General features: G+C 40.9%; 1 protein-coding gene across 4 annotated transcripts in view; it reads right to left on the bottom strand.

The window, feature by feature from the left end:
- Positions 1-26,958, bottom strand: part of DIAPH3 (diaphanous related formin 3) — a 571,588-nt gene that overhangs the window by 505,457 nt on the left and 39,173 nt on the right. For all 4 annotated transcript variants that reach the window (XM_060394025.1, XM_060394029.1, XM_060394026.1 and 1 more), the window contains one exon: positions 7,396-7,563. In XM_060394025.1, the coding sequence (XP_060250008.1) occupies positions 7,396-7,563 (168 nt within the window). The remainder of the gene's footprint in view (positions 1-7,395; positions 7,564-26,958) is intronic.

Here is a 26,958-nt window from a genome sequence, read left to right as displayed (position 1 = left end):
AAGCACCCTTACTTCTTTCCAATTCCAGTTCTACTAACCTTGCAGGGCTTTTTGCCTTACTAAGCCTCTCCCAATTTGTAGTCCAAAGGAACACAACTCAAGTGCTCCTTGAATCTATATCTCCTGGGCTACAGTCCTGACAAACCCCAATCTTTATTCAGTCAGGTCTCTGTTTCTCTAAAATTTTGGTTAACAACACAAAAAGATGGAACTGAAAGGAGTACACCAGGATTTCAATTAATTACATGCGTTCTGTTCTTTTTTGTATACCTCAAAAAGGACGCTGGGATTAAAAAAGCACACAAAGTATTTCAATTAATTATGTAGGTTCTACTGTTTTCTGTGTACCTCAAATACCCTATTTAAAAACGCCACTGAACAAAAATAGATTCAACTCTATAATACATCTGAAAATTGTTTCAAAATTAAATTTTGAATGGCTTTAGTATTATCTGTACTTTAGTATTATCTGTTTCCTCACACTAAAGCTAAAATATGTATTAAATAGCAGGTCATCTAAGCTCTTAATGACAATGGACACTTCAAACACACGCTGAAGAGGCAATGCTAATGGCAATCAATAAATGCACTCTCTCCTACATTACAACAGAGCCTGGTAAACATATTCCCAAGAAAAGATTAGAGCATTATTATTCATACTTAAGTACTCTGTGCAATTTTATTAGACCATTTCTTCCATGCTTACAAGTGATGACAGGAAGTCCAGAATTTAAATAATTTTTTTCAAAGTAACTCTGTCATCACTGGCACTCGTTCAGCGCCTGCTGATGATCGCAGCTTGACAGACAACCTTGCAGCTTTCGTTCTCTCAACATGCAGTGGAAGTGAAAAGACAAGAAAGGTATGAATAGAGGAAACTTCTCTTCCTATTCATTATTTTAACATTTTTAAGTTATCCAGCAAACCAAAATTTGATAAAGTTAACCACCACCAAAACATAGAATTGAAGGTGAAAAGAAATATCAAATCTTAGACATCTTAAAAGTTAGAAAGATATATTTAATTCAACAGGTAGTTATTTGAGATGATAAACCAGCTGAATAATGTTGCATGGATTTAATCTAGCATAGAGACATATCAAAATAATAAATAAAGGATAAAATTACACAAGGGACTTACACACAAGTTCTCAGGAGCAAAAGATCTGGACACTGATCATTTTTAGTCATTGATGAAGCAAACTAATTGATGAAGAAAACTACAAAAAACACAAATAAGTGGAAAAATATCCTGTGTTCATGGGTTGGAAGAATTAGCATAATTAAAATGTCCATCTTGTTCACAGCCATCTATATATTCAATGCAATGCTGTCAAGATTCCAATGGCATTCTTTATAGAAAAAAAGAACCACCAAAGACTATGAATAACCAAAACAATCTTGAAAAAGAACAAGTTGGAGACATTACACATCTCAATTTTGAACTATATTGCAAAGTCACAGTAATTACAACAATATAGCACAAACCCAGAGAACAACAGAACCAAGAGTACAGGAATAAACCTATGCTATATGACTGACTAGTATTTGAAATGGGAGCCAACTACACTCAATGGGGAGAAATAGTCTCCTTAATAAAGCAGGAAAAACTGGATAATCACATGCAGAGAAAAAAGAAAGAAAAGAAAAAACCGGACCCCACCTTACACCACTCACAAAAATTAACTCAAAATGTATTGAAGACTTAAGTGTAAGACCTGAAACTCTAAAACTCCTGGAAGAAAACATAAAGGAAAAGCTTTTCCATGTTGGTTTTGGCAATGAGCTTTTTGAACATGATACCAAAAGCACAAGCTACAAAAACAAAAATAAACGTGAAGGATTTTATCGAATTAAATACTTCTGCACAGCAAAACAAAATTTTAAAACTCAACAAAATTAAAAAGCAACTTGTGAAATGGAGAAAATATTTGCAAGCTACATATCTGATAAGAGGTTACTATCCAAAGTACATAAAGAACTCATACAACTCAAAAGCAAAGAAATATTATCTGATTAAAATTGCAAAGAACTAAAACAATTTTTTCAAAAAAAGTTAAACAAATGGCCAACAGGTACATGAAAAGAGTCACAACATCACTAATTATTAGGGAAATGCAAATCAGAATCACAATGATATATCACTTCACATAGAACGGTGTCAAAAAGAAGTATGAAGTGCTAGGGAGAATGTGAAAAAAAAATGCACTCCTGGTGGAATGAAAATTGTTACAATCACTATGGAAAGTAGTATGGATGTTCCTCAAAAAATTAAAAATAGAAGTATATGATCCAACAATTCCACTTCTGGGTATTTATCTGAAGAAAGTAAAAACACTTACTTGAAAAGACATCTTCATGCCCCTATTCAATGCAGCATTACTTACAATAACCAATATAAAGAAACAAATATCTGTTGAGAAATAAATGGATAAAGAAACTGGTGTGGGTGTGGGTGGGGGGGCGGTGGACGGAGTGTAATGGAGTACTATTCAGCCATTGAAAAGGAAATCTTGCCACCTGTGGCAACACAGATGGGCCCTGTGAACACTATGCCAAGTGAAATAAATCAGGCAGAGAAAGACAAATGTGTATGCTATCACTGAAATGTATTATCTAAAAATACCAAACTCACAGAAACAGCATTGACTGGTGGCTGCCAGGGGCTGAAGGGTGGAGAGATGGTCAGTGGGTACAAATTTACAGTTATAAAATGAATCAAATCTTAGGATGTAGTGAACAGTAAGGTAACTCTAATTTTAAAAAAAAAATCATACTTGAAAGATCTGAAGAGAGTAAATCTTAATGCTCTCACCACAGGGGAAAAAAATGACAATTATGTGAGGTGATGGATGTGTTAACTGACCTTACTGTGGCAATCATTTTAAAAAATATACATCTATCAAATCATCACATTGTGTACTTTAAGTTTACACAATATTAAATGTCAACTGTAACTCAATAACACTGGGAAAAAATAAGAAAATGAATTGAGGTTTAACATCTTTTAATGAGCTCAATTATAGCTGCTCCTTGTAAAAGACACAGCAGAGTGTCAGAATATATTCTACAATATGAAAAGGCTCCAATTCCCCAGAAGAAGTGTACAGTGAACCAAGGTAGAGAAAGACGAAACAAAAGGGACAGAGGCAACACTCAGAGGAGATAAAAGGAGACAGAGGAAGAAACATGGAAAGCAAACCAGTATGAACTGGCTAGAGGAGGAAACTCAGGAGAAGAAGAAAGTGTCCTGACACCCAAAGGAAACGAGAAACACAAGAGGCCAGCGATGCAGTGTGACATGGTGCAAGCAGGGCCTGGCGGCTGGGCAGCCACCTGCAGCTAGGGGGGCACACATCTGCAACAAAACAATCCCCAAAGGAAAAGCTGTGGGCAGAAAGCGCCAGCGTCAGCTATGCTTTGTGGAGGCCAGGCTCTGAATGGAACAAGACAGGGGCTGGGGCACAGCACACTCTAGCTTCCCACGGAGGATATGGATCCTGGAGAGGAGCGGGCCTGGCCGGCTCAGAGGCACTGCACCCCAAGGGGACCCACAAGAGGAACAGGCTTGTGGGAGGCCGGGGGAGAAGGCTCCTCTGACGTTCAAATGAGACACCACCAGTGGCGAGGGAATGACAGGCAACACTGCGAGCCGGAGAGCCACGCAGATCGCCAGGAGAAAGGCATCTGTAATCACGTCTGTAATCTCTCATGCTGCTAGCAGGGGCTTCCCAGGTGGCTCAGTGGGAAAGAATCTGCCTGTCAAGGCAGGACACATAGGTTCGATCCCTGGGTCAGGAAGATCCCCTGGAGAAGGAAATGGCGACCCACTCCAGTATCCGTGCCTGAGAAATCCCATGGAGACAGCAGCCTGGTGGGCTACAGTCCTTGGGGTTGCAAAAAGTCAGACACGACTTAGTCACTAAACGACAACAATACCTGTGACAGGCAAAATGACCCCCCAAAGGTATCCATGCCCTAAACCCTGGCTTCTGTAAATATGTTAAATCACACGACAAAGGGGCTTTTTCAATGTACTTAAGGTTACAAACTTTAAATCAGTGGAAGTATTTCAGATTTTCTGGGTGAGCCCAATCTAATTCACAAACCCTTAAAAGCAGAGAACTTTCTCCCCATGAAGGCAAGAGATGCCACAGAAGGGGGATTCAGAGAAATTCTAAGCATGAGATGGATTTGACGTGTCTGAGACGTGAGGGCCCATGTGAAGGAGAGGAAAGGGGCCTCTCAAGGCTAAGGCAACCCCAGATGGCAGTCGGCGAGGAAGCTGGGATCTCAGACCTACAACACCTGGGCACTGCATTTTGTCAGCAACATGAACTTGGAAGGAGGAGTATTCCCCCAAAGCCTCTGAAGAAGAGTCCACCCATCCAACACTGACTTAAGCTTTGTCACCCTAGAGGAATCAGCTGAGTCATCCTGGGCTTCAGCCTACAGAACTACAAGGCGCTGATACACTGATGTGGTTTCAAGCCATCAAACCTGGGGCAATAAGCTACAAGCAGGAGTAAAACACCAACACGACACTCCATGACACCAGGGCCAGACCATAAACACCCCCGGCCGGCAGAGTATCCTTGCTCTCCCCCCTTCACCTCCAAGCTCACCCTGCAGGAGACAGACTGGAAGAGCAGGGGGAGGAGAAACACAGGACAGGAACGGAGCAGGGCCCCCCACAGCCCCACCAAGAGCACGGCAGGCTCTGAGCAGAGCAGCCCTGAACGGGCAAGGGAGAGGCTTTCTCCGGGTAAAAGTTAACTTATTTAAATTAAACTAGGGTTTCGTTATCTTGAAAGCAAATGGAAACCTCTGGGGCCTGTGGTGAAAGCTATCTGGCAGCAGGCAGGAATAAGTTCAAAGGGCTGGTTGAAAGAGGCACTGGCTGGAACAACAGGTCACTTTCAATCTATACCTGCCACGTTCATCTTGGTCAAAAAGCCAGCTACACAGACCCACTGTGAGTTCAAGAGCAACCACTGAAATCTGACATCCAGAAATCAAAGTTGTGTATATAGCGATGCTCATGCAACTATTCCATGTATCTAAGATCCACAGAGAAACCAAAATGAGCTTTCAGGTCAAAATTCTCCTTTCACTGGATGAAAACGGTGGGGGGGGGGGGGGGGGGGGGGAGCCCTTAAGAAGTAGCAGAACTAAAAACTCATCATTACTTTTTAAAAGTGCACTAAAACTGTTACCTAGAGACCAACTAAATCATTTTCTAAATAAAGGTGAAATAAGTACGAATGTTGAAGGATGATACTGTACTTCGCATTCATTAAGCAATCAAGTCAGCACACTGTCTCTCAAAGGACCATCGTGAGGAGGAAAAAGAGGTGTTCTTCAAAACAAAGTTTTTACTTCATGCAAAAAAAAATCATCTAAGTACCTCTGAGAACATAAGTTTTTTAAACTGTACAATGCCAAGACAAAAAATCTAGACACAAGTTTTAAATGAAACCTCATTTTGACAAATGCCAAAAAAACAAAAATGGGAGAGTATTCAACGTTGCTTCTTCTGAAGGATTTTTATTAATAAAAATGGTACAGATAGGCAAAGCCAAAAATAAATCCCAACCTAAATCTAGCCTTCTCCCCAGACCTAGAAATAGCTTTAAATGTGTCAGAGATGCGGTACTCCGCTTGACAAGCCTGAGAAACACCAGTTGAGTCCACGTTTAAAGGAGGAGAAAGGCCCTTCTCAGCTTCAGAATCTTCAAGTTCTCCCTGCAATGTATTGTCATATGGTCAAGGTATCAGAAAGGAAAAGAAGAACCCAGTGCTTATTTCTTTTATAGCCTTTAGTTGTGACAAACTCACTCATTAGCAAATTGGCAGTCCTTAGAAAGCAAAAATTCACTTTACTTCTGCTGAATAAAGTGAGTTTGACTGCAAAAGATCTTCTGCCAACAAGGAGACCTGTGTAAGATTTAAAAAGTGATCTGGTCCAGTTATTAAACATGTAAACACTTCAAAGATGCCAATATCCATCTGCTCTGTTCATATAAATAAAACCGTCTAGCCAAGGCTATGGTTTTTCCTGTGGTCATGTATGGATGTGAGAGTTGGACTGTGAAGAAGGCTGAGCACTGAAGAATTGATGCTTCTGAACTGTGGTGTTGGAGAAGACTCTTGAGAGTCCCTTGGACTGCAAGGAGATACAACCAGTCCATTCTGAAGGAGATCAACCCTGGGATTTCTTTGGAAGGAATGATGCTAAAGCTGAAACTACAGTACTTTGGCCACCTCATGAGAAGAGCTGACTCACTGGAAAAGACTCTGATGCTGGGAGGGATTGGGGGCAGGAGGAGAAGGGGACGACAGAGGATGAGATTGCTGGATGGCATCACTGACTCGATGGACCTGAGTCTGAGTGAACTCCGGGAGTTGGTGATGGACACGGAGGCCTGGCGTGCTGCGATTCATGGGGTCGCAAAGAGTCGGACACGACTGAGCGACTGAACTGAACTGAATACTCTCAGCTAGGAGAAGGGTAAGACTAACAGGAAAATACTTCTAAAGTCATCATATTCAGAACAGAAAATCATCAACTATGTTCTGTACTTCCGATGTTATACTTTAACAGCTTGTGGTATGCCTTCGCAAATGTCTATCGCTGGCCTACTTGCTCTACTTACTCAGATGACACCAGCAACTATAATACAAGGGAGAAAACTGTCTTAACAAGGTGAACCGAAACAGTACCATTCCAGAATCTCAGACAATTTAGGTCCTGGTTCAAACACACGATGCATGGATAAGAGGGCAGTTTACTATCTTGAGTCCTCAAAGGCAGTCTTGAAGAAATCTGCCTTACACAAGTCTCATAAACAGATGCAAAGGCTAGCAAAAAAAAAAAAAAAAAAGATTACATTCTCTTTGTTCTAGACTGAAATTATATTAACTCGTGGTTATAGAAGAGTTACAAAGGCACACCCCAAAGCAGTGAGTTCAAGTATCTGCAGACTTAACTGTTGCAGGACTATGCAAACATGGTTACTGTGGGAACTAAGAGCTCAAACAAGGTCCAAAAATCAGCACACTTAACAACACACACAGCAAAGCACTGTGACTGTCATTCTCAAATGCAACCGAACCAGACATATCACTTAGATAATCTATTTAAGATAAAAGTATACCACTTGATAATTTAGAGGGTTTATGTTTTTATGTACTTCTGTGTAAAACAACTGGTATGACACTTTTCTTCAGAGTCTTATTTTTGTAATCCTAAAACTCTCTATGCCTTGTGCTAGCTATCTTAATGACATCAGAAATCACCTATGGAACCTAAGTTTCATACATGTTTAGTTCCATGAACATAAGCCAAAGCTAAGGCTTTTACATCAAACACTTCATAATGAATCAAAATTCTTACCATCATCTTTTCAAAAAGCTCTAAGATTTCCTTCTCTGACAGTGGTTTTGGAATGTTTTCATTCATTTCTGAAGAACAATCATTGTTTGAAAATGCAGTCCTCAGGTTGGAAAGTGGAGGCCTCTCTTTTCTGCTCCCTGGAATTCTTATGCTGGCAAATCTATCCATCTATGAAGAAAGATAAAATAAAAAGCACACATGTAAGTATTCCCTTCTCAGCAACACTTACTTAATTCCCAAAATGAAAAAACAGGGTCCGTTATATCATCATTGTGATTTCATCAAGAGGCATTCAATTTAGCACGTGAATTTTATGATTAAAAGAAATAATAAATATAAAAATAAGTGAAGAGTCTTCATAACTATCCTGTCTGAAGGCAGAAGAGAGAGAAAAACTCAAAAGATTCCTTCCAATCTTAAGATTATAGAATGAAGATTGTAATGATAAATGACCTTGCTACAGATTAACAAATTAAGCATTTTTACAAAGGTAATTTAGCTAATTTGGTGGTTTAGTCACTAAGTCATGTCTGACTCTTACAACCCCATGGACTGTAGCCCGCCAGGCCCCCCTGTCCATGGGGTTCTCCAGGCAAGAACACTGGAGTGGGTTGCCATGCCCTGCTCCAGGGGATCCTCCCAACCCAGGAGTCGAACCCTGGTCTCCTGCACTGCAAATGAACTCTTTACCGCCTGAGCCACGAGGGAAGCCCAGCTAACTTGGTGGCTGGCAATCACAGTGGTACTCAGAGTTCACCCTCGAGCCCCTCCTCCTGAGTCCTTCTCATAGCACATACAACACTCGGACTGGGAGGGGATGGAAAGATGTGATTTAGGCACTTAGAGAACTGAATTTTACTTACATCTCCATAGCTTGGCCTGAGAGACATCACATTTCTCTTGATTCAGATTAGCCTGTATTTGAACTTTATGAATAACTACAGAGTAGACTTGGAGAAGGAAATGGCAACCCACTCTAGTATCCTTGCTTGGAGAATCCCATGGAAAGAGGAGCCTGGTAGCAACTACACCACCACCACCACCACAGAGTAGACTGAAGCCTCAAGAAATAAAACTGGATTTTTATTGCAATGAGATTTCTTCTACAATTGTATCAACAGATAGTTCATGGATATTTGAAAATGCATAGATTAGTTTACAAAGCTAATTGTTCATTCATTGAAAATAGCGTGAATTTATCAAGTTCTATTCCTCACAGAGAATCCAGACACACACAGCATTTCAAGTGGTAGTCATCAAAAAGGGAAAGAAGGGTACTTTACAAACACTATGATTCTGGAACTGTTCAGCATAACTGTGCACACATTAAGCTACTGTTTTCACCATATATATGTGTAGTACATAAACCTGTACTACTCACTGTGGTAGCCATTAACTACGTGCGGTTATTTAAATGTAAATCAAATTTTAAAACTCAGTCCTTTGCTGCCCTAGTCACATACCAAGTGTTCACGAACCACAAGAGTCTAGTGGCTCCCATGTTGGTCAAAACATATAAAGAACACATCTATCATGACAGAGGTTCTACTGAATAGAGCTACTAGGGCCCACTGAAGAAACAGAACACTTAACTTCTCTATTTAAAAAGACAGTAAGTCACGGTATTGATTATCCACTTCACTAAAGAAATAGGATTTTTTGCAAATAATAATGTTCTTTGCTTAGTTGCTAAGTCATGTCCAACTCTTTGCAACCCCCAGGGACTGCAGCAAGCCAGGCTCCTCTATCCGTGGAGATTCTCCAAGCAAGAATGTCCAAGTGGGTTGCCATGCCCTCCTCCAGCAGATCTTCCCAACCAAGGGACTGAACCCAGATCTCACACATTGTAGGAAGATTCTTTGCCAGCTGAGCCACAAGGGAAGCCTTCAAAAAATATTATGCAAAGATAACAAGATTTGTCTTTCAAAACAGGCCTTTAAATTCACTTTGAAGATAATCCTAAGGAAAAATACCATGTGATATATATACTCACACATGGCCCATCTAACACAGACTAAATGTTAAAGTACAAACAACACAACAGCTTCTGGCTGTTGGATTACAGAGTAGTCCACACCACCACTGCTCTCATCCTAACAACCAAAAGAAGCCAGACACCCGACAGAATTCTTCTCGCTGTTGTTTTCAACCCATCAGGAAGCTGATCTCAGGAAGCTGAGGACACAAGGAAACCTGCTGCTGCTGCTGCGTCGCTTCAGTCGTGTCCGACTCTGTGCGACCCCATAGACAGCAGCCCACCAGGCTCCGCCGTCCCTGGGATTCTCCAGGCAAGAACACTGGAGTGGGTTGCCATTTCCTTCTCCAATGCACGGGTACTGACTAAATACTGGGAGGAAACAGACTGCTCTTATCCTTGACAGGAGCTGAAGAAGAAGAATAAGTTCAGTAAAGGTAAAGAAAAATCAGCCCAAGTTTTTTAACAAACTATTGACAGCCACATGAGCGCTGGCATGAGAGATTAGACTTCCAGGTCCTGGGTCATGAAGTCCCAGCCACAGAGTGAGTCTGCACCCTCCAACCAACTCTTTCCCTCAAGTCTTCACACACTGCATGGGGTAGACGCCTGTGGCCAGGGTTAGAGCAGGAAAGCCAAACATGGGGATGCTCCGAGGCAGGAGAGGCCTCTCCCAGTGCAAAGCAGCTGCCTGCCAAAGCCTCTGGACCAGCCAGGAGACCTGAGAGAAACCTAGACCTTCAGAGCACACACGCCAGCTGCTATCTGAAGGCTGGGGGCAGGATACCAAGTCTCTGAAGAAAGAGAGCCAGCAATGGAACTGAAAACAAAAAAAGAACACTATAGAAATCCTAAAAATGGGCATCAAGACTTCAAAGCAGAAAGAGATATTCCATGGTTTCCAAAGCCAAAGTTCAAGTGTTAACACCAAAAAGCAAATTGCCAGAATCTCATTAGCACTCAGATCCCAAGTCCGCAAAGGATTTGAGGCCACAGACAAGCTGAATAAAACTCTAGTAGCAGAAGACCAAACCCAGCTCAACTAGTGATCAGAGACACAGCCCCCATTTCAAGAGTCTGAAAGAAGAGCATGCCCACTCTTGGGAGCAAATATTATTTAATTTCTACTGTAATTAAATAAAATGTCCTATACAATCAAATGTTACAAGACACAAAGAAGCAAGAAATGTGGCCCACAGTCAAAACAAGTGACTGAGAGACGGCCTAGAGGGCAGAATTACTAAACAGACTATTTAAAAGAAGATTCATAAAAATAATGCTAAAGGGTATAATGGAATTATGACCATGCAATGGGGAATTTCAGTAGCAAATCATGGACACTATTTTCTTAATCTATTAGAATGAAAAGTGTATCAGAAATGAATTCATTAGACGGGCTTAAAAAGAACCTGAACACTGCTGAGAAAAGAACTGGTGAACCTAAACACAGATCAATAGAAAATTTTCAAACTGAAACAAACAAACAAAATAGAGTAACCAATATTCATGATACAATATGAAATGTTGTAACACAAGTGTAGCTTGGGTCCCCAGCAGAAGAGAAAAGAGTATTATAAATACAGATACAGACATATACATCTATCCATTCACAGATCTAAGAAGCTCAGCAATCCCCAGAAAAAATACAAAGCAAGCAAACACCACCCATAGGTAGGACCCTCACAGTCAAACTACTGAAAATTAAAATTAAAGGGCAAACCACAAAAATACACCCAAAGAAAAGAAGACATTAAATACTAAACAAAAATGATACAAATTTTTCACCAGAAACAATGCCAACAAAAGACAACCGAATGGTATCCTTGAGGAACTGAAAGGAAAATACCCTCATCCTAGAATTCAATGTCAAGTAAAACCACTTTTCATAAACAGAAGCAAAATAAAGACATTTCCAGACAAGCAAAAGCTGAGAGAATCTGTTTACAGCAGACCTCGACTACAAAAAGTGTCAAAAGAGGTTTTTCAAGCAGAATTGATGGAAATGGAATACCAAATACACAAAAAGAAATAAAGAGCAAGTCAGTGATACAAAAATAAATCAGCTATGTGAATGTAAATAACTTAAATAACAATCAAGTGGAGGAGACAAGCATATAAACAGGTAATTATACGGCTATGTAGAAAATGTAATAAGTATATACAATATAGCAAAAGAAAAAGGGCAGCTAAGTCACCAACATAAAACCTCCCTGCTGTGAAACACCTCAGAAACATGAAATTATTTCACATGAATATACGTCCGCAAGTTATATTTCTATGGATATCATTACTTCAATTCTTGATACTTGTTTTAAAAAACTAAGGACATCAAACAGTTAAGAAATTGGGCTGGTTCCTCAGTCTTTTGAATCACTACTTCATTGCCATTGAGTCTATACATGTAACATCAACCCTTGGGTGTAGAAACTATACTGACTCCTCTTCACACCACACACACACACACACACACACAGACACACAAAGTTCATTAATATGCTATACTTACAAGGAAGCAAAATTAAGCAAAACACTATTAATGCAACATCAATATTATAAATGTAAACATGTCAATAAATGGGAAGAGTAAGCTTAAGCAATTCACAAGCTAATTTGTGAATACTTAGCTTCTAACAGTGGTGAGTGAGTGAGTGAGTGAGTGAAGTCACTCAGTCGTGTCCGACTCTTTGTGACCCCATGGACGGTAGCCTACCAGGCTCCTCTTTCCATAGGATTTTCCAGGCAAGAGTACTGGAGTGGGTTGCCATTTCCTTCTCCAGGAGATCTTCCCAACCCATAGATCGAACCCAGGTCTCCCACATTGTAGGCAGACGCAACAGTGGTAGAAGAAATCAAAATCTTATTTTTCACCAAAAATCAAAATGCTTTAAAATAAAAATCTCTAAAAGTCGTAAAAATAACAATAACTAATTATTAATTGAGCCCCTTCAATCCATACACTGTACTAAGAGACTGAAATGAAGCATCAGGTTGAATGCATTTGTTTAATTCTTCAATGAGGAAACTACTTGTTTAAATAACAAAAAACAAGCTCCAAAACACTTTCATACATAAAAATGTCATGCTATTTAGACTACAGTGACAGACTTTATCTTCTTGTGCTCCAAAATCACTGTGGACAGTGACTGCAGCCATGAAATGAAAAGACACTTGCTCCTTGGAAGAAAAGCTATTACAAACCTAGACAGCATATTAAAAAGCAGAGATGTCACTTTGCCAACAAAGGTCCATATAGACAAAACTATGGTTTTTGCAGTAGTCATGTATGGATGTGAGAGTTGGACCCTAAGGAAGGCTGACCCTAAAGAAGCATCAGAAGAACAGATGCTTTCAAATTGTGGTGCTGGAGAAGACTCTTGAGATTCCCTTTAATAGCAAGGAGATCAAACTAGTCAATACGAAAGGAAATCAACCATGAATATTCATTGGAAGGACTGAAGCTGAGGCTCCATTACTTTGGCCACTGAGGTGAAGAGCCAATTCATTGAAAAAGACCCTGATGCTGGGAAAGATTGAAGGCAGGAGGAGAAGGGGACAACAGAGGATGAAATGGTTGGATGGCATCATCGACTCAATGGACATGAGTTTGAGCAAGCTCTGGGAGTTGGTGACAGACGGCGAGCACTGGCATGCTGCAGTCCATGGAGTCACAAAGAGTCAGACACGAATGAACAACAAATTTAGACTACAAAATAGCACAAAGAAAATTTTAAAACTCAATGCATTATGATTTTAGACACAGAACTGCATTTGTATCAATAAATAATACTACAATTTGTAAAATAATAATACAGAATTATCACATCTCCACCATATGCTTAGCACCTGAATTCTAGGCGAGGGTTGGCTTTTATCCAACTATTGAAACAAATGTGCACCAGACCTCTTCTCTAGCCTAGCGAGCTAATGACAAGGTAGGGAAAATTAGCACATCCCTCTTCTAACTGCTCAATCTATAAAAATGCAAAAAAAAAAAAAAAAAACAGTGTTTCGTAGTTTCAATGCTTTCATTTTCCTAGATCAGAAAGGATTGAAAGACAAAATAAGGAAGGAGCCATAGGACAAAAATAAATGCAACCCTTCCTCCTATACTAGAACAAAGAGTAAACTGAATTTGTTGAAGACCTCAGGGTTAAACTGAAAACATTTTCAGGTATATAATGCTCTATCAAGCACTACAAGTAGATTCCAAACATTTTGAGCACACATACAAAGCCAGATACAGAGTGAACATTATTACCAAATCAGTGTAAATGTTCTAAGGAAGTTTTATCTTTCTTTAAAGAGATGATTCTATGACTTTACTCATAAATAGGGGGGGGAAATCACTCCTAATTCATCTTTCACAGAGTTACACACACAATTTGCTTAAAGCAAGGCACAAGAGAACATAAAAGCAAACTTTTAAAACAGTTTTGTATATAAAAACATGACAGAAATCACCATCATGCTGTGTTCATCGCTTGTTGTTTACATTTGGCAATTTGACTGCAACTGTATGTATTTTACAAGGTGCACTTGGATGGGTACTCTTAATTTCATGTGAAATTCTCTTAAAGTTGAGATAGAAACACAACCCAAGTATGCAAAGTATACAGTTTGCCTTTGTTGAACAGCTGGTTAAATATACAGGAGACAGAGGGAATCCCATTATAAAGCTATTTGGAGGTTGTACACACATTTCATTAATATGACTTCAGCTGTGTCTGGGGTGTACAGGATTTCATAAATTAGTATCACTTATCTTCAGGGGAAGTTAAATGAGCACCATACTGAGTATTATCTAACAGTGATAATCAGTAATGACAGTTTAAAAAATTAACTAGAAACAGGCTCTAAAAACTATTGGATATTTAGCTATTTTATAAGACATGGAAAAAGCAAGACAGTTCCAGAAAAACATCTATTTCTGCTTTATTGACTATGCCAAAGCCTTTGACTGTGTGGATCACAATAAACTGTGGAAAATTCTGAAAGAGGTGGGAATACCAAAACATCTGCCCTGCCTCTTGAGAAACCCATATGCAGGTCAGGAAGCAACAGTTAGAACTGGACATGGAACAACAGACTGGTTCGAAACAGGAAAAGGAGGACGTCAAGTCTGTATATTGTCACCCTGCTTATTTAACCTATATGCAGAGGACATCATGAGAAATGCTGGCATGGAGGAAGAACAAGCTGGAATCAAGATTGCCGGGAGATAAATCAATAACCTCAGATATGCAGATGACACCACCCTTATGGCAGAAAGTGAAGAGGAACTAAAAAGACTCTTGATGAAAGTGAAAGAGGAGAGTGAAAAAGTTGGCTTAAAGCTCAACATTCAGAAAACGAAGATCATGGCATCCGGTCCCATTACTTCATGGAAAATGGACGGGGAAACAGTGGAAACAGTGTCAGACTTTATTTTTGGGGGCTCCAAAATCACTGCAGATGTTGACTGCAGCCATGAAATTAAAAGACACTTACTCCTTGGAAGAAAAGTTATGACCAACCTGGATAGCATATTCAAAAGCAGGGACATTACTTTGCCGACTAAGGTCCATCTAGTCAAGGCTATGCTTTTCCTGTGGTCATGTATGGATGTGAGAGTCGGACTGTGAAGAAGGCTGAGTGCCGAAGAATTGATGCTTTTGAACTGTGATGTTGCAGAAGACTCTTGAGAGTCCCTTGGACTGCAAGGAGATACAACCAGTCCATTCTGAAGGAGATCAACCCGGGGATTTTTTTGGACTGAATGATGCTAAAGCTGAAACTCCAGTACTATGGCCACCTCATGCAAAGAGTTGACTCACTGGAAAAGGCTCTCATGCTGGGAGGGATTGGGGGCAGGAGGAGAAGGGGACGACAGAGGATGAGATGGCTGGATGGCATCACTGACTCAATGGATGTGAGTTTGAGTAAACTCCGGGAGTTGGTGATGGACAGGGAGGCCGGGCGTGCAATTCATGGGGTCGCAAAGAGTTGGACACGACTGACTGAACTGAAGAGTGAAAACACACTTTTTACTGTTACAATGTTTTTCAATACTAACAGAGGAGTGATATTTTTACATTTTAAACAAAAGGAAGATGTGTAATTATTAGTCATTTTAAAACATGAAAAGATAGAAAAACTATGTGTGATCATAAACACACACTCTTAGAATCCAGAAGGGAGAAGATATTTTCATGAAATCCAGGAGAATCATTAAACAAATAAAGGTTCATTTTAATTATTGAATTAATTCTATTTGAACACATACCTGAAATCAAAAAAAAAAAAAACCACTCAAAATTATCAATTGCAATCTTGCACTACCTTTAAGACGAGGAAAAAACCTAACAGCTAAAATAACCTGGCTTTTTAATTAGCTTTATTACTAAAAATAATTTTTAGTTCTAAAAATAGAACTCCAGAGTCTGACTTCTGAATCCTGCCCAGCCCCTCACTTGCTGGGTTACCCTAAGCAAATCCCTCAAATTTCCACAACAGCATCTTTGTTGAAGAACTGGTTAAACTCATAGAAGACTGAAGAGAATGCCATGATAAAGCTATCTGAAGGAGGGACGCCATGCTTAATTAATATGGCAGTGAGCTGTTAATAGAAATAAAAGTACCTCTCACCTCTCAGCGTCAGGTTAAAAGGTGGACCACTCCATCTTAAGTAGAATATGAGCCCACTCACGTTCCCGTCTGTCACAGCACATGGTTAATTTCCTTCATCTGTGCTGAGTATGACTTAAGAAAGCCTGTCATTTTCTTCTGTAATTGTTAACTCTGCCTCTCTCCCACTAAAATGTAAGTGCCACCCTAGACAAATCTTCAGCTGTCTTAGTTGTGCTGGCCATTCTCAAGGACAGCCCTCAGGGATCCCCTGACTTGTGTAAGCAACAGCACACTATGAAAATACTGGAGTGTCATTTCCAAGACTAACTCACAAAAGACATTCCAGCTTCTGTCTTGCTCTTTCTTGGTTGACTCACTCTATGATATGCCTGCTGCCAGATCACAAGGACACTCAAGAAGACCTAGGGGAAGGCCCACGGGGCAAAGAACTGAGCTAACAAAGCTAAAGAAGCAGGGAGGCATCCTGCCAACAGCCACGTCTGTGAGCCATCCCAGAAGCCCCAGTCAAATGATCAGCTGATGAGACCTTTGGCCAACGTCTTCACTGCAACCTCATGAGACAACAAGCCACAATCACCCAGCCAAGCAACTTTCAAACGCCTGACCCACAGAAACAGTTCAGTTCAGTTCAGTCACTCAGTCGTGTCCCACTCTTTGCAACCCCATGAATCGCAGCACACCAGGCCTCCCTGTCCATCACCATCTCCCGGAGTTCACTCAGACTCACGTCCATCGAGTCAGTGATGCCATCCAGCCATCTCATCCTCTGTCGTCCCCTTCTCCTCCTGCCCCCAATCCCTCCCAGCATCAGACTCTTTTCCAATGAGTCAACTCTTCACATGAGGTGGCCAAAGTACTGGATTTTCAGCTTTAGCATCATTCCTTCCAAAGAAATCCCAGGGCTGATCTCCTTCAGAATGGACTGATTGGACCTCCTTGCAGTCCAAGGGACTCTCAAGAGTCTTCTCCAACATCACAGTTCAAAAGCATCAATTCTTCGGCACTCAGCCTTCTTCACAGTCCGACTCTCACATCCATACATGACTGCTGGAAAAACCACAGCCTTGACTAGACGGACCTTAGTCGGCAAAGTAATGTCTCTGCTTTTGAATATGCTATCCAGGTTGGTCGCAACTTTTCTTCCAAGGAGTAAGTGTCTTTTAATTTCATGGCTGCAGTCAACATCTGCAGTGATTTTGGAGCCCCCAAAAATAAAGTCTGACACTGTTTCCACTGTTTCCCCGTCCATTTTCCATGAAGTAATGGGACCGGATGCCATGATCTTCGTTTTCTGAATGTTGAGCTTTAAGCCAACTTTTTCACTCTCCTCTTTCACTTTCATCAAAAGGCTTCTTAGTTCCTCTTCACTTTCTGCCATAAGGGTGGTGTCATCTGCATATCTGAGGTTATTGATATTTCTCCTGGCAATCTTGATTCCAGCTTGTGCTTCTTCAGCCCAGCATTTCTCATGATGTACTCTGCATAGAAGTTAAATAAGCAGGGTGACAATATACAGCCTTGACGCACTCCTTTTCCTATTTGAAACCAGTCTGTTGTTCCATGTCCAGTTCTAACTGTTGCTTCCTGACCTGCATATGGGTTTCTCAAGAGGCAGGTCTGCTGGTCTGGTATTCCCATCTCTTTCAGAATCTTCCACAGTTTATGGTGATCCACACAGTCAAAGGCTTTGGCATAGTCAATAAAGCAGAAATAGATGTTTTCTGGAACCCTCTTGCTTTTCCCATGATCCAGCGCATGTTGGCAATTTGATCTCTGGTTCCTCTGCCTTTTCTAAAACCAGCTTGAACATCAGGAAGTTCACAGTTCACGTATTGCTGAAGCCTGGCTTGGAGAATTTTGAGCATTACTTTACTAGCATGTGAGATGAGTGCAATTGTGTGGTAGTTTGAGTATTCTTTGGCATTGCCTTTCTTTGGGATTGGAATGAAAACTGACCTTTTCCAGTCCTGTGGCCACTGCTGAGTTTTCCAAATTTGCTGGCATATTGAGTGCAGCACTTTCACAACATCATCTTTCAGGATTTGAAATACTTCAACTGAAAGAGGAACTCCCTAGGTCAGTAGGTGCCCAATATGCTACTGGAGTGGAGAAATAACTCCAAAAAGAATGAAGGGACGGAACCAAAGCAAAAACAATACCCAGCTGTGGATGTGACTGGTGATAGAAGCAAGGTCCGATGCTGTAAAGAGCAATATTGCAAAGGAACCTGGAATGTCAGGTCCATGAATCAAGGCAAATTGGAAGTGGTCAAACAAGAGATGGCAAGAGTGAACATCGACATTCTAGGAATCAGTGAACTAAAATGGACTGGAATAGGTGAACTTAACTCAGATGACCATTATATCTACTACTGCGGGCAGGAATCCCTCAGAAGAAATGGAGTAGCCATCATGGTCAACAAGAGAGTCCAAGCCATCATGGTCAACAAGAGAGTCCAAAATGCAGTACTTGGATGCAGTCTCAAAAACGACAGGATGATCTCTGTTCGTTTCCAAGGCAAATCATTCAATATCAATGGTAATAATCCAAGTCTATGCCCCAACCAGTAACATTGAAGAAGCTGAAGTTGAACAGTTCTATGAAGACCTACAAGACCTTTTAGAACTAACACCCAAAAAGATGTCCTTTTCATTACAGGGGCTGGAGTGCAAGAGTGGGAGGTCAAGAAACAGAAACAGTATGACATCATAAATGTTTGCTGATCTGGCTTAATTTCTTACACAGCAGCAGATAACGGATAGGCATCTTTGTGTGTTTAGCCTACAAAATAGTAGCTGGCAGTCAATTAGTACCTGAAGGTATGACTAAGCAATTATTGGATGATAAAACACAGAAAATATAGTGCCAACCCACAGGTTACCACTTGGGGGAAAAGAAAATACAGTAACAAATTACAAATAAAGGTAAAAAATACAGTAAATGCCCTCAAGTAAATTAGCAACAGATAGAGACAAGTGATTAATTCTGGGGTGGAGAAAGAACCTCAAAAGAGTCTTTGGAAAGGGATGCAAAGGAAACCAGGTGAGGCTAAATCAGAATTACAGGAGATAGTGCATGTGAACAGCTGAAGAGTCCCATGATCTTTACTAAAATGCTATGACATCTCTGTCACAAAGAGACATCTTCCTGGGGAGGAAAACTGGCCATTCACTGTTTCAAATGGATAAGCTAAGCATCTCAGTCATAGGAACAATCTTATCACGTGGTAACAATTCCCACCAACCTACCAACTACTATACCCTACCTTCAATACTCCTAAATACTACAAATGGTCATTTCCCACTCTTAAATTGTATTACTGAAATTTATGAAAAGTTTTTTAACCAGAGGATCCTTTGAAAAGATGAAAATGTATCACCGCCTCCCCAAAATTACTTACTTACAATGATTTGTTCACATTTAGATTTTATACAGTATTTTAATATCATTAAGAGGGAAATACACTTAACAGTTATAATCTTGAAATTCCTTTAAATTGCTTGAAAATAAGTTATGCCATGAAATTAAAAGAAACTTGCTTCTTGGAAGAAAAGCCATGACAAAACTAGGTAGCATATTCAAAAGCAGAGACGTTACTTGGCCAACAAAAGTCCGTCTAGTCAAAGCTGTGGTTTTCCCAGTAGTCATGTACAGATGTGAGAGTTGGACCATAAGGAAGGCTGAGCACTGAAGAATTGATGCTTTTGAACTGTGGTGTTGGAGAAGACTCTTGAGAGTCCCTTGGACTGCAAGGAGATACAAACAGTCCATCCTAAAGGAAATCAGTCCGGAATATTCATTGGAAGGACTGATGCTGAAGCTGAAGCTCCAATACTTTGGCCACCTGATGCAAAGAGTCAACTCACTGTAAAGGACCCTGATGCTGGGAAAGACTGAAGGCAGGAGCAGAGGGGGACAACAGAGGATGAGATGGTTGGACGGCATCACCGACTCGACGATGAGTTTGAACAAACTCAGGGAGTTGGTGATGGACAGGGAAGCCTGGCGTGCTGCAGTCCATGGGGTTCAAAGAGTCAGACAAGACTGAGCAACTGAACTGAACTGAAAATGCAATATGTATTCCACAGCCAAGTGCCATATGCAGAGTATCCAGTGGAGATGCCCACATAGCAAAGAGGCTTTCCTTATCTGTGACAAAGTCACAGGCCCAAACCTACTGTTCTTTTGTTTAGCTGGTCATTTGTTTTTTTGTTTTGTTTATGTGTATGATTTTTTTAAATACTAAATTTTACTTAAAGCTTAATTTAAAAGATTTAATCCTTTTCCCATTAAGTTCAATTATACCATGAATTCTACCACAGACCCCTTGGGGGACCACAGACCCCAGAGTAAGTGTCCCTGGTAGGTACGAATGGAATAATAACAGAAATAGTGGTATAAAAGAAAGGAACTTAAGTTCTAATGCCTGCAATGAATCAATGGGAGGGACGAGATGACCCACAGTTGAGACTAACATGGAGAAATGCAATAGAAATGCTCAAGAAGAGCTGGAAGCCTTTGAAGGAAAAAGCTACCAGGAAAATAAAGTCTTCAAATAACCCCTAGGTTTCAAGTACTGCAACAAGGAAAGCAAACATTCAAAGATGACAGACTTTGAGTTCCAAAGGGCAAAGTAGGAGGGTTTTTGAAGGCTTTAGAAGTTGGGAGATACTTTCAGATTAGAAAAATACATGGACCTGGATTGGGAGAGAAGCATACACATGCATACTGAAGATGTGGACTTCTGAGGTTGTCTCCAGTCAGCAGACAAGTGATTTGAACTATAACAACTTTAATGAAAATTAACTAGAAAACATAAATCAAACCAAACAGACCTAATTCATCTTGCCTCTGCCCTCTGCCCCTACCACTACTGCCCTACTTCAGGCCACCTGGACAATTGGTACAGCCTCCTAACTTGCTCCAGTGTCTTCACTGGCCCCTGTCCCTACCACTCCCCAAACTAATCTCTGCACAGATCTTACTGAAATCAAGACCAAATCATCTCCCTCACTCCTGTACTTCACGCCTCTCAGCATCTGTAATGCCACTGCTCAGAGGATGACACTCAAATATCTTACTATGGCTCAAAGGTCCACTTTAACCTTAATCTTACTTCCTCCTGAGAAAATCTCTTCACGACTCCACCACCATTAGACTATATAATCTAGACGTAACGAATAACCTAGAAACTTCTACACATGCGCAAGCTGTTTCTTGTGCCTAGAACCTAACCATTTATCTGGATAATTTCAATTCAGGCTTCAGTTTGCACAACGTCTCATGTAGTAGCCATTCTGACACCTCAAGACTGGATTAGCTGCCCATACACCTAGTGCTTCCCCATTATACAGTCTGTGTCCCACTCTAAGGCAAAAAGATAGGACACTGAAAGAGGAACTCCCCAGGTCAGTAGCTGCCCAATATGCTACTGGAGATCAGTGGAGAAATAACTCCAAAAAGAATGAAGTCAAAGCATAAGCAACACCCAGTTGTGGATGTGACCAGTGATGGAAGTAAAGTCTGATGCTGTAAAAAGCAATACTGCATAGGAACCTGCAATGTTAGGTCCATGAATCAAGGCAAATTAGAAGTGGTCAAACAAGACAACATCAACATTTTAGGAATCAACAGACTAAAATCGACTGGAAAGGGTGAATTTAACTCAGATAACCATTATACCTACTACTGTGGGCAGAATCCCTTAGAAGAAATGGAGGAGCCATCATAGTCAACAAAAGAGTCCAAAATGCAATAATTGGATGCAATCTCAAAAATGACAGAATGATCTCTGTTCGTTTCCAAGGGAAACCATTCAATATGATGGTAATCCAAGTCTATGCCCTGACCAATAATGCTGAAGAAGCTGAAGTTGAATGGTTCTATGAAGACCTACAAGACCTTCTAGAACTAACACACAAAGAAGATGTCCTTTCATTATAGGGGTCTGGAATGCAAAAGTAGGAAGTCAGGAAATACCTGGAGTAACAGGCAAATTTGGCCTTGGAGACAGAATGAAACAGGGCAAAGGCTAATAAGAGATCTGCCAAGAGAACGCACTGGTCATAGCAAACACCCTCCTCCAACAACACAAGAGAAGACTCTACACATGGACATCACCAGATGGTCAATGCCGAAATCAGATTGATTATATTCTCTGCAGCCAAAGATAAAGAACCTCAATACAGTCAGCAGAAATAAGATCAGGAATCAGATTGATTAAATTATCTGCAGCCAAAGATAAAGAACCTCAATACAGTCAGCAGAAATAAGATCAGGAGCTGACTATGGCTCAGATCATGAACTGCTTATTGCCAAATTCAGGTTCAAACTGAAGAAAGTAGGGAAAACCACTAGACCATTCAGGTATGATCTAAACCAAATCACTTATGATTATACAGTGGAAGTGACAAATAGATTCAAAGGATTAGATCCGATAGAGTGCCTGAAGAACTATGGACAGAGATTTGTGACACTGTACAGGAGGCAGTGATTAAGACCATCCCAAAGAGAAAGAAATGGAAAAAGGCAAAATGGTTGTCTGATGAGGCCTTACAAATAGCTGGGAAAAGAGTAGAGTAAGGCAAGGGAGAAAAGGAAAAATCTATTCATCTGAATGCAGAGTTCCAACAATAGCAAGGAAAGATAAGAAAGCCTTCCTCAGAGATCAATGCAAAGAAACAGAGGAAAACAACAGAATGGGAAAGACTAGAGATCTCTTCAAGAAAATCAGAGACACCAAGGGAAAATTTCATGCAAAGATCGGCACAATACAGGACAGAAATGGTATGAACCTAACAGAAGCAGAAGATATTAAGAAGAGGTGACAAGAATACACAGAATTATACAAAAAAGGCCGTCATGACCCAGATAACTACGATCGTGTGATCACTCACCTAGAGCCACACATCCTGGAATACGAAGTCAGGTGGGCCTTAGGAAGCATCACTACGAATAAAGCTAGTGGAGGTGATGGAATTTCAGTTGAGCTATTTCAAATCCTAAAAGATGATGCTGTGAAAGTGCTGCACTCAATATGCCAGCAAATTTGGAAAACTCAGCAGTGGCCACAGGGCTGGAAAACATCAGTTTTCATTCCAATCCCAAAGAAAGGCAATGCCAAAGAATGCTCAAACTACCGCACAACTGCATTCATCTCACACACCAACAAAGCAATGCTCAAAATTATCCAAGCCAGGCTTCAACAGTACGTGACCATGAACTTCCAGATATTCAAGCTGGATTTAGAAAAGGCAGACGAACCAGAGATCAAATTGCCAACATCTGCTGCATTATCAAAAAACCAAGAGAGTTCCAGAAAAACATCTATTTCTGCTTTACTGACTATGCCAAAGCCTTTGACTGTGTGGATCATAATAAACTGTGGAAAATTCTGAAAGAGATGGGAATACCAGAGCACCTGCCTGCCTGCTGAGAAATGTGCATGCAGGTCAAGAAGCAAGTTAGAACTGGAGATGGAACAACAAACTTGTTCCAAATTGGGAAAGGAGTACATCAAGGCTATATATTGTCACCCTGCTTATTTAACTTATATGCAGAGTACATCATAAGAAATGCTGGACTGGAGGAAGCACAAGCTGGAATCAAGACTGTCGGGAGAAATATTAATAACCTCAGATATACAGATGCTGCTGCTAAGTCGCTTCAGTCATGTCCGACTCTGTGCGACCCCAGAGACATCAGCCCACCAGGCTCCCCCGTCCCTGGGATTCTCCAGGCAAGAACACTGGAGTGGGTTGCCATTTCCTTCTCCAATGCATGAAGGTGAAAAGTGAAAGTGAAGTCACTCAGTCGTGTCCGACTCTTAGCGACCCCATGGACTGCAGCCCACCAGGCTCCTCCGTTCATGGGATTTTCCAGGCAAGAGTACTGGAGTGGGGTGCCACCGCCTTCTCCGGATATACAGATGACACCACCCTTATTGCAGAAAGCAAAGAGGAACTAAAGAGCCTTTTTATGAAGGGGAAAGAGGAGAGTGAAAAAAACTGGCTTAAAACTCAACATTCAAAAAAGAAACAGCATGGCATCTGGTCCCATCCCTTCATGGCAAATAGATGAGGAAACAATGGAACAGTGACAGACCTTATTTTCTTGGGCTCCAAAGTCACTGCAGATGGTGACTGCAGCCATGACATTCAAAGACACTTGCTTCTTGCAAGAAAAGTTATAACAACCTAGACAGCATATTACAAAGCAGAGACATTACTTTGCCAACAAAGGTCTGTCTAGTCAAAGCTATGGTTTCTCCAGTAGTCATGTATGGATGTGAGAGTTGGACTATAAAGAAAGCTTTCTGCCGAAGAATTCATGCTTTTGAACTTTGGTGTTGGATAAGACTCTTGAGAGTCTGTTGGAGAGCAAGGAGATCCAACCAGTCCATTCTAAAGGGAATCAGTCCTGAATATTCATTGGAAATACTTATGCTGAACCTGAAGCTCGAACATTTTGGCCACCTGATGTGAAGAATTGACTCATTTTAAAAGACCCTGATGATGGGAAAGACTGAAGGCAAGAGGAGAAGGGGACAACAGAGGATGAGATGGTTGGATGGCATTATTGACTCAATGGACATGAGTTTTGAGTAAATTCCTGGAGTTGGTGATGGACAGAGAGGCCTGGTGTGCTGCAGTCCATGGGGTCGCAAAGAGTTGGACACGAGTGAGCGACTGATCTGAGTTGAACTGAATATTCAAAATATCTCAAAGTTATATTTGTCCACATCTACTTAAAGTACTCTCCTACTAATTAAACCTCTGGGGTTTCAGAATTAACTCTCATCGCCACTATCAAGATACAGTACAGGTTATTTTAGTCTGGCACTTAAGACTATATCGGACTGACCTGGTGGCTCAGATGGTAAAGCGTCTGTCTACAATGTGGGAGACCCGGGTTTGAGCCCTGTGTTGGAAAGATCCCCTGAAGAAGGAAATGGTAATCCACTCCAGTACTACTGCCTGGAAAATCTCATGGACAGAGGAGCCTGGTAGGCTACAGTCTATGGGGTCACAAAGAGTCGGACATGACTGAGCGACTTCACTTTACTTCACTTAAAGTACAGTTTCTAATTACATATACTCCAATATTATACTACTATATGCTTGAAAGGAAATATAAATTAGTTCTATAAATGTCACATTATTTTCAAGACCTAGACGAATAGTACCCAAAAATTACCTGAAATTATCAACAATTGCTTTCTACTTGCCAATCTGAGACAGGCACTGTAATCCATTCCACTGATATCCAGGAGTAAAATCATTAGAAAGAAGAAAAAAATTACTACCACTCCTGCCAGTCTATATTCCAACCTGTCCTTTGAAACTCAGCTGAAAAGTCACCTTTCTATGAAGTTTTCTCCAAGACCAAAGTTGACCTTACCATTCACCATTCCAGCCCACTTCCTTACCATTCACCATTCCAGCCCACTTCAACTGTATACTGGTTTTGTGCCCAAGTTTTTTTCCTCAGTGTTCCCAGAGGGCAGAGACAGATTGTTCATCTCTGCCATGTCTGTAACAGTACCACGGCCTCAATAAAGGCTCCATGAATGAACGGATAAAAGGATGAATAAACAGGTCTGCATACTCTACTGCATCTTAGCATACTCAACTCTTGAGAACTCTTGATCTTATTTCCAAATTCCCACTGATTTGAGGAGGAGCTCTCTAAACCAGCCCATAAATATTTAAAAATCCAAGATAGCACTGAAGTGTTACTACTGAAAATCTAAGTACAGGAAGTGCTAATTAACTCATATTAATGTGCTCTGAAAGTCCCACCAAACTGAGTGAACAGCTGAAGTTTTTTACGACTTATTTTCAGGTAGATTCAGTTGTCCCGCTGGTATACCTCCTTTATTCCCTTACTGGTTGATTCTTGGCTGCGCTGGGCCTTCGCTGCTGCGTGCAGGCCTCTCAGTGCGGGGACTTCCCTTCCTGCAGAGCGCAGGCTCGAGGTCCGCAGGCTGCAGGGCTCGGGGCCCACAGCCGGCTGCCCCTGGCACCTGGAATCCTCCCAGACGAGGGCTCAAACCCACTCCACTGCACTGGCAGGAGGATTCTTAACCACTGCACCTCTGGGTAAGTTCCTGGTATACTAACTTTCCACAGAGTATTTTGAATATATGGTTTTGCAGGAAAGCTGTGGAATATATTATGATATGTTTTGCTTTATCATTGGTTTTAACTTTAAAAGGAAAAATAAATTAATAAAAATGTAAAATAAACTTAAATTACAGTACAGAAAGCTTTAAATCTTACTAGGCCCATATGATAAAATTATTTTAAATTATTCTTTTCCATTGAACTTAAAAAAAAAGTTAATGATTTAGGTTCCATGACCAGACTTGGGAGTTAGGCACAAATTCAGATAATCAAATCATTTTATTTTCTTTCATAAGTGTGATGTCTAATTTATATATATTCCACAAGACACCGCAAATCCAGGTAGGTACAGGCACAGCATGCAGGTAGACAAATCAGAGGCCGGGCAGGCACATTCGCCTGCAGTGCCCCAGCAGCAGAGGGAAGAACACCCGGGAACGCAGCGGAGTCAGGTACACCGAGCGGGTCTGCAGGCCCACGGAGCCCAGAGGGAGCTTCTCACAGATCCCTCAGCATGCACGCCCATGCCATGAAACTCCAGGCAATCTGGAGTCCCTTCCAGGAGGACCTGGGAGGGGCACCTAGAAAGCCTACACCTACACCTGGGGGCAAGCTGCCACTGCTGCGAGATTTGTGGTTTCCAGACAGAAGCTTTTCTATGTTCTTTGCAATTAAGAAAACATATCCTTTACCTGTTGCTAACTCTAAGTCACACACATCACTACTCCTTTGAGACAACTTTTCCAGTTTTGTTTACTTACTAGAAATACTCAAAACAGTTCATTTCTTATCACAGAAAACTCCTTAAATACAATATGTCTTTACAAGTATAATTTC

Source organism: Ovis aries, chromosome 10, assembly GCF_016772045.2.
Source record: "Ovis aries strain OAR_USU_Benz2616 breed Rambouillet chromosome 10, ARS-UI_Ramb_v3.0, whole genome shotgun sequence".
In the NCBI taxonomy this organism is placed as follows: domain Eukaryota; kingdom Metazoa; phylum Chordata; class Mammalia; order Artiodactyla; family Bovidae; genus Ovis; species Ovis aries.
The sequence above is the reverse complement of the archived record's forward strand: the minus strand, read 5'-3'. Positions and strand labels throughout refer to the sequence as shown.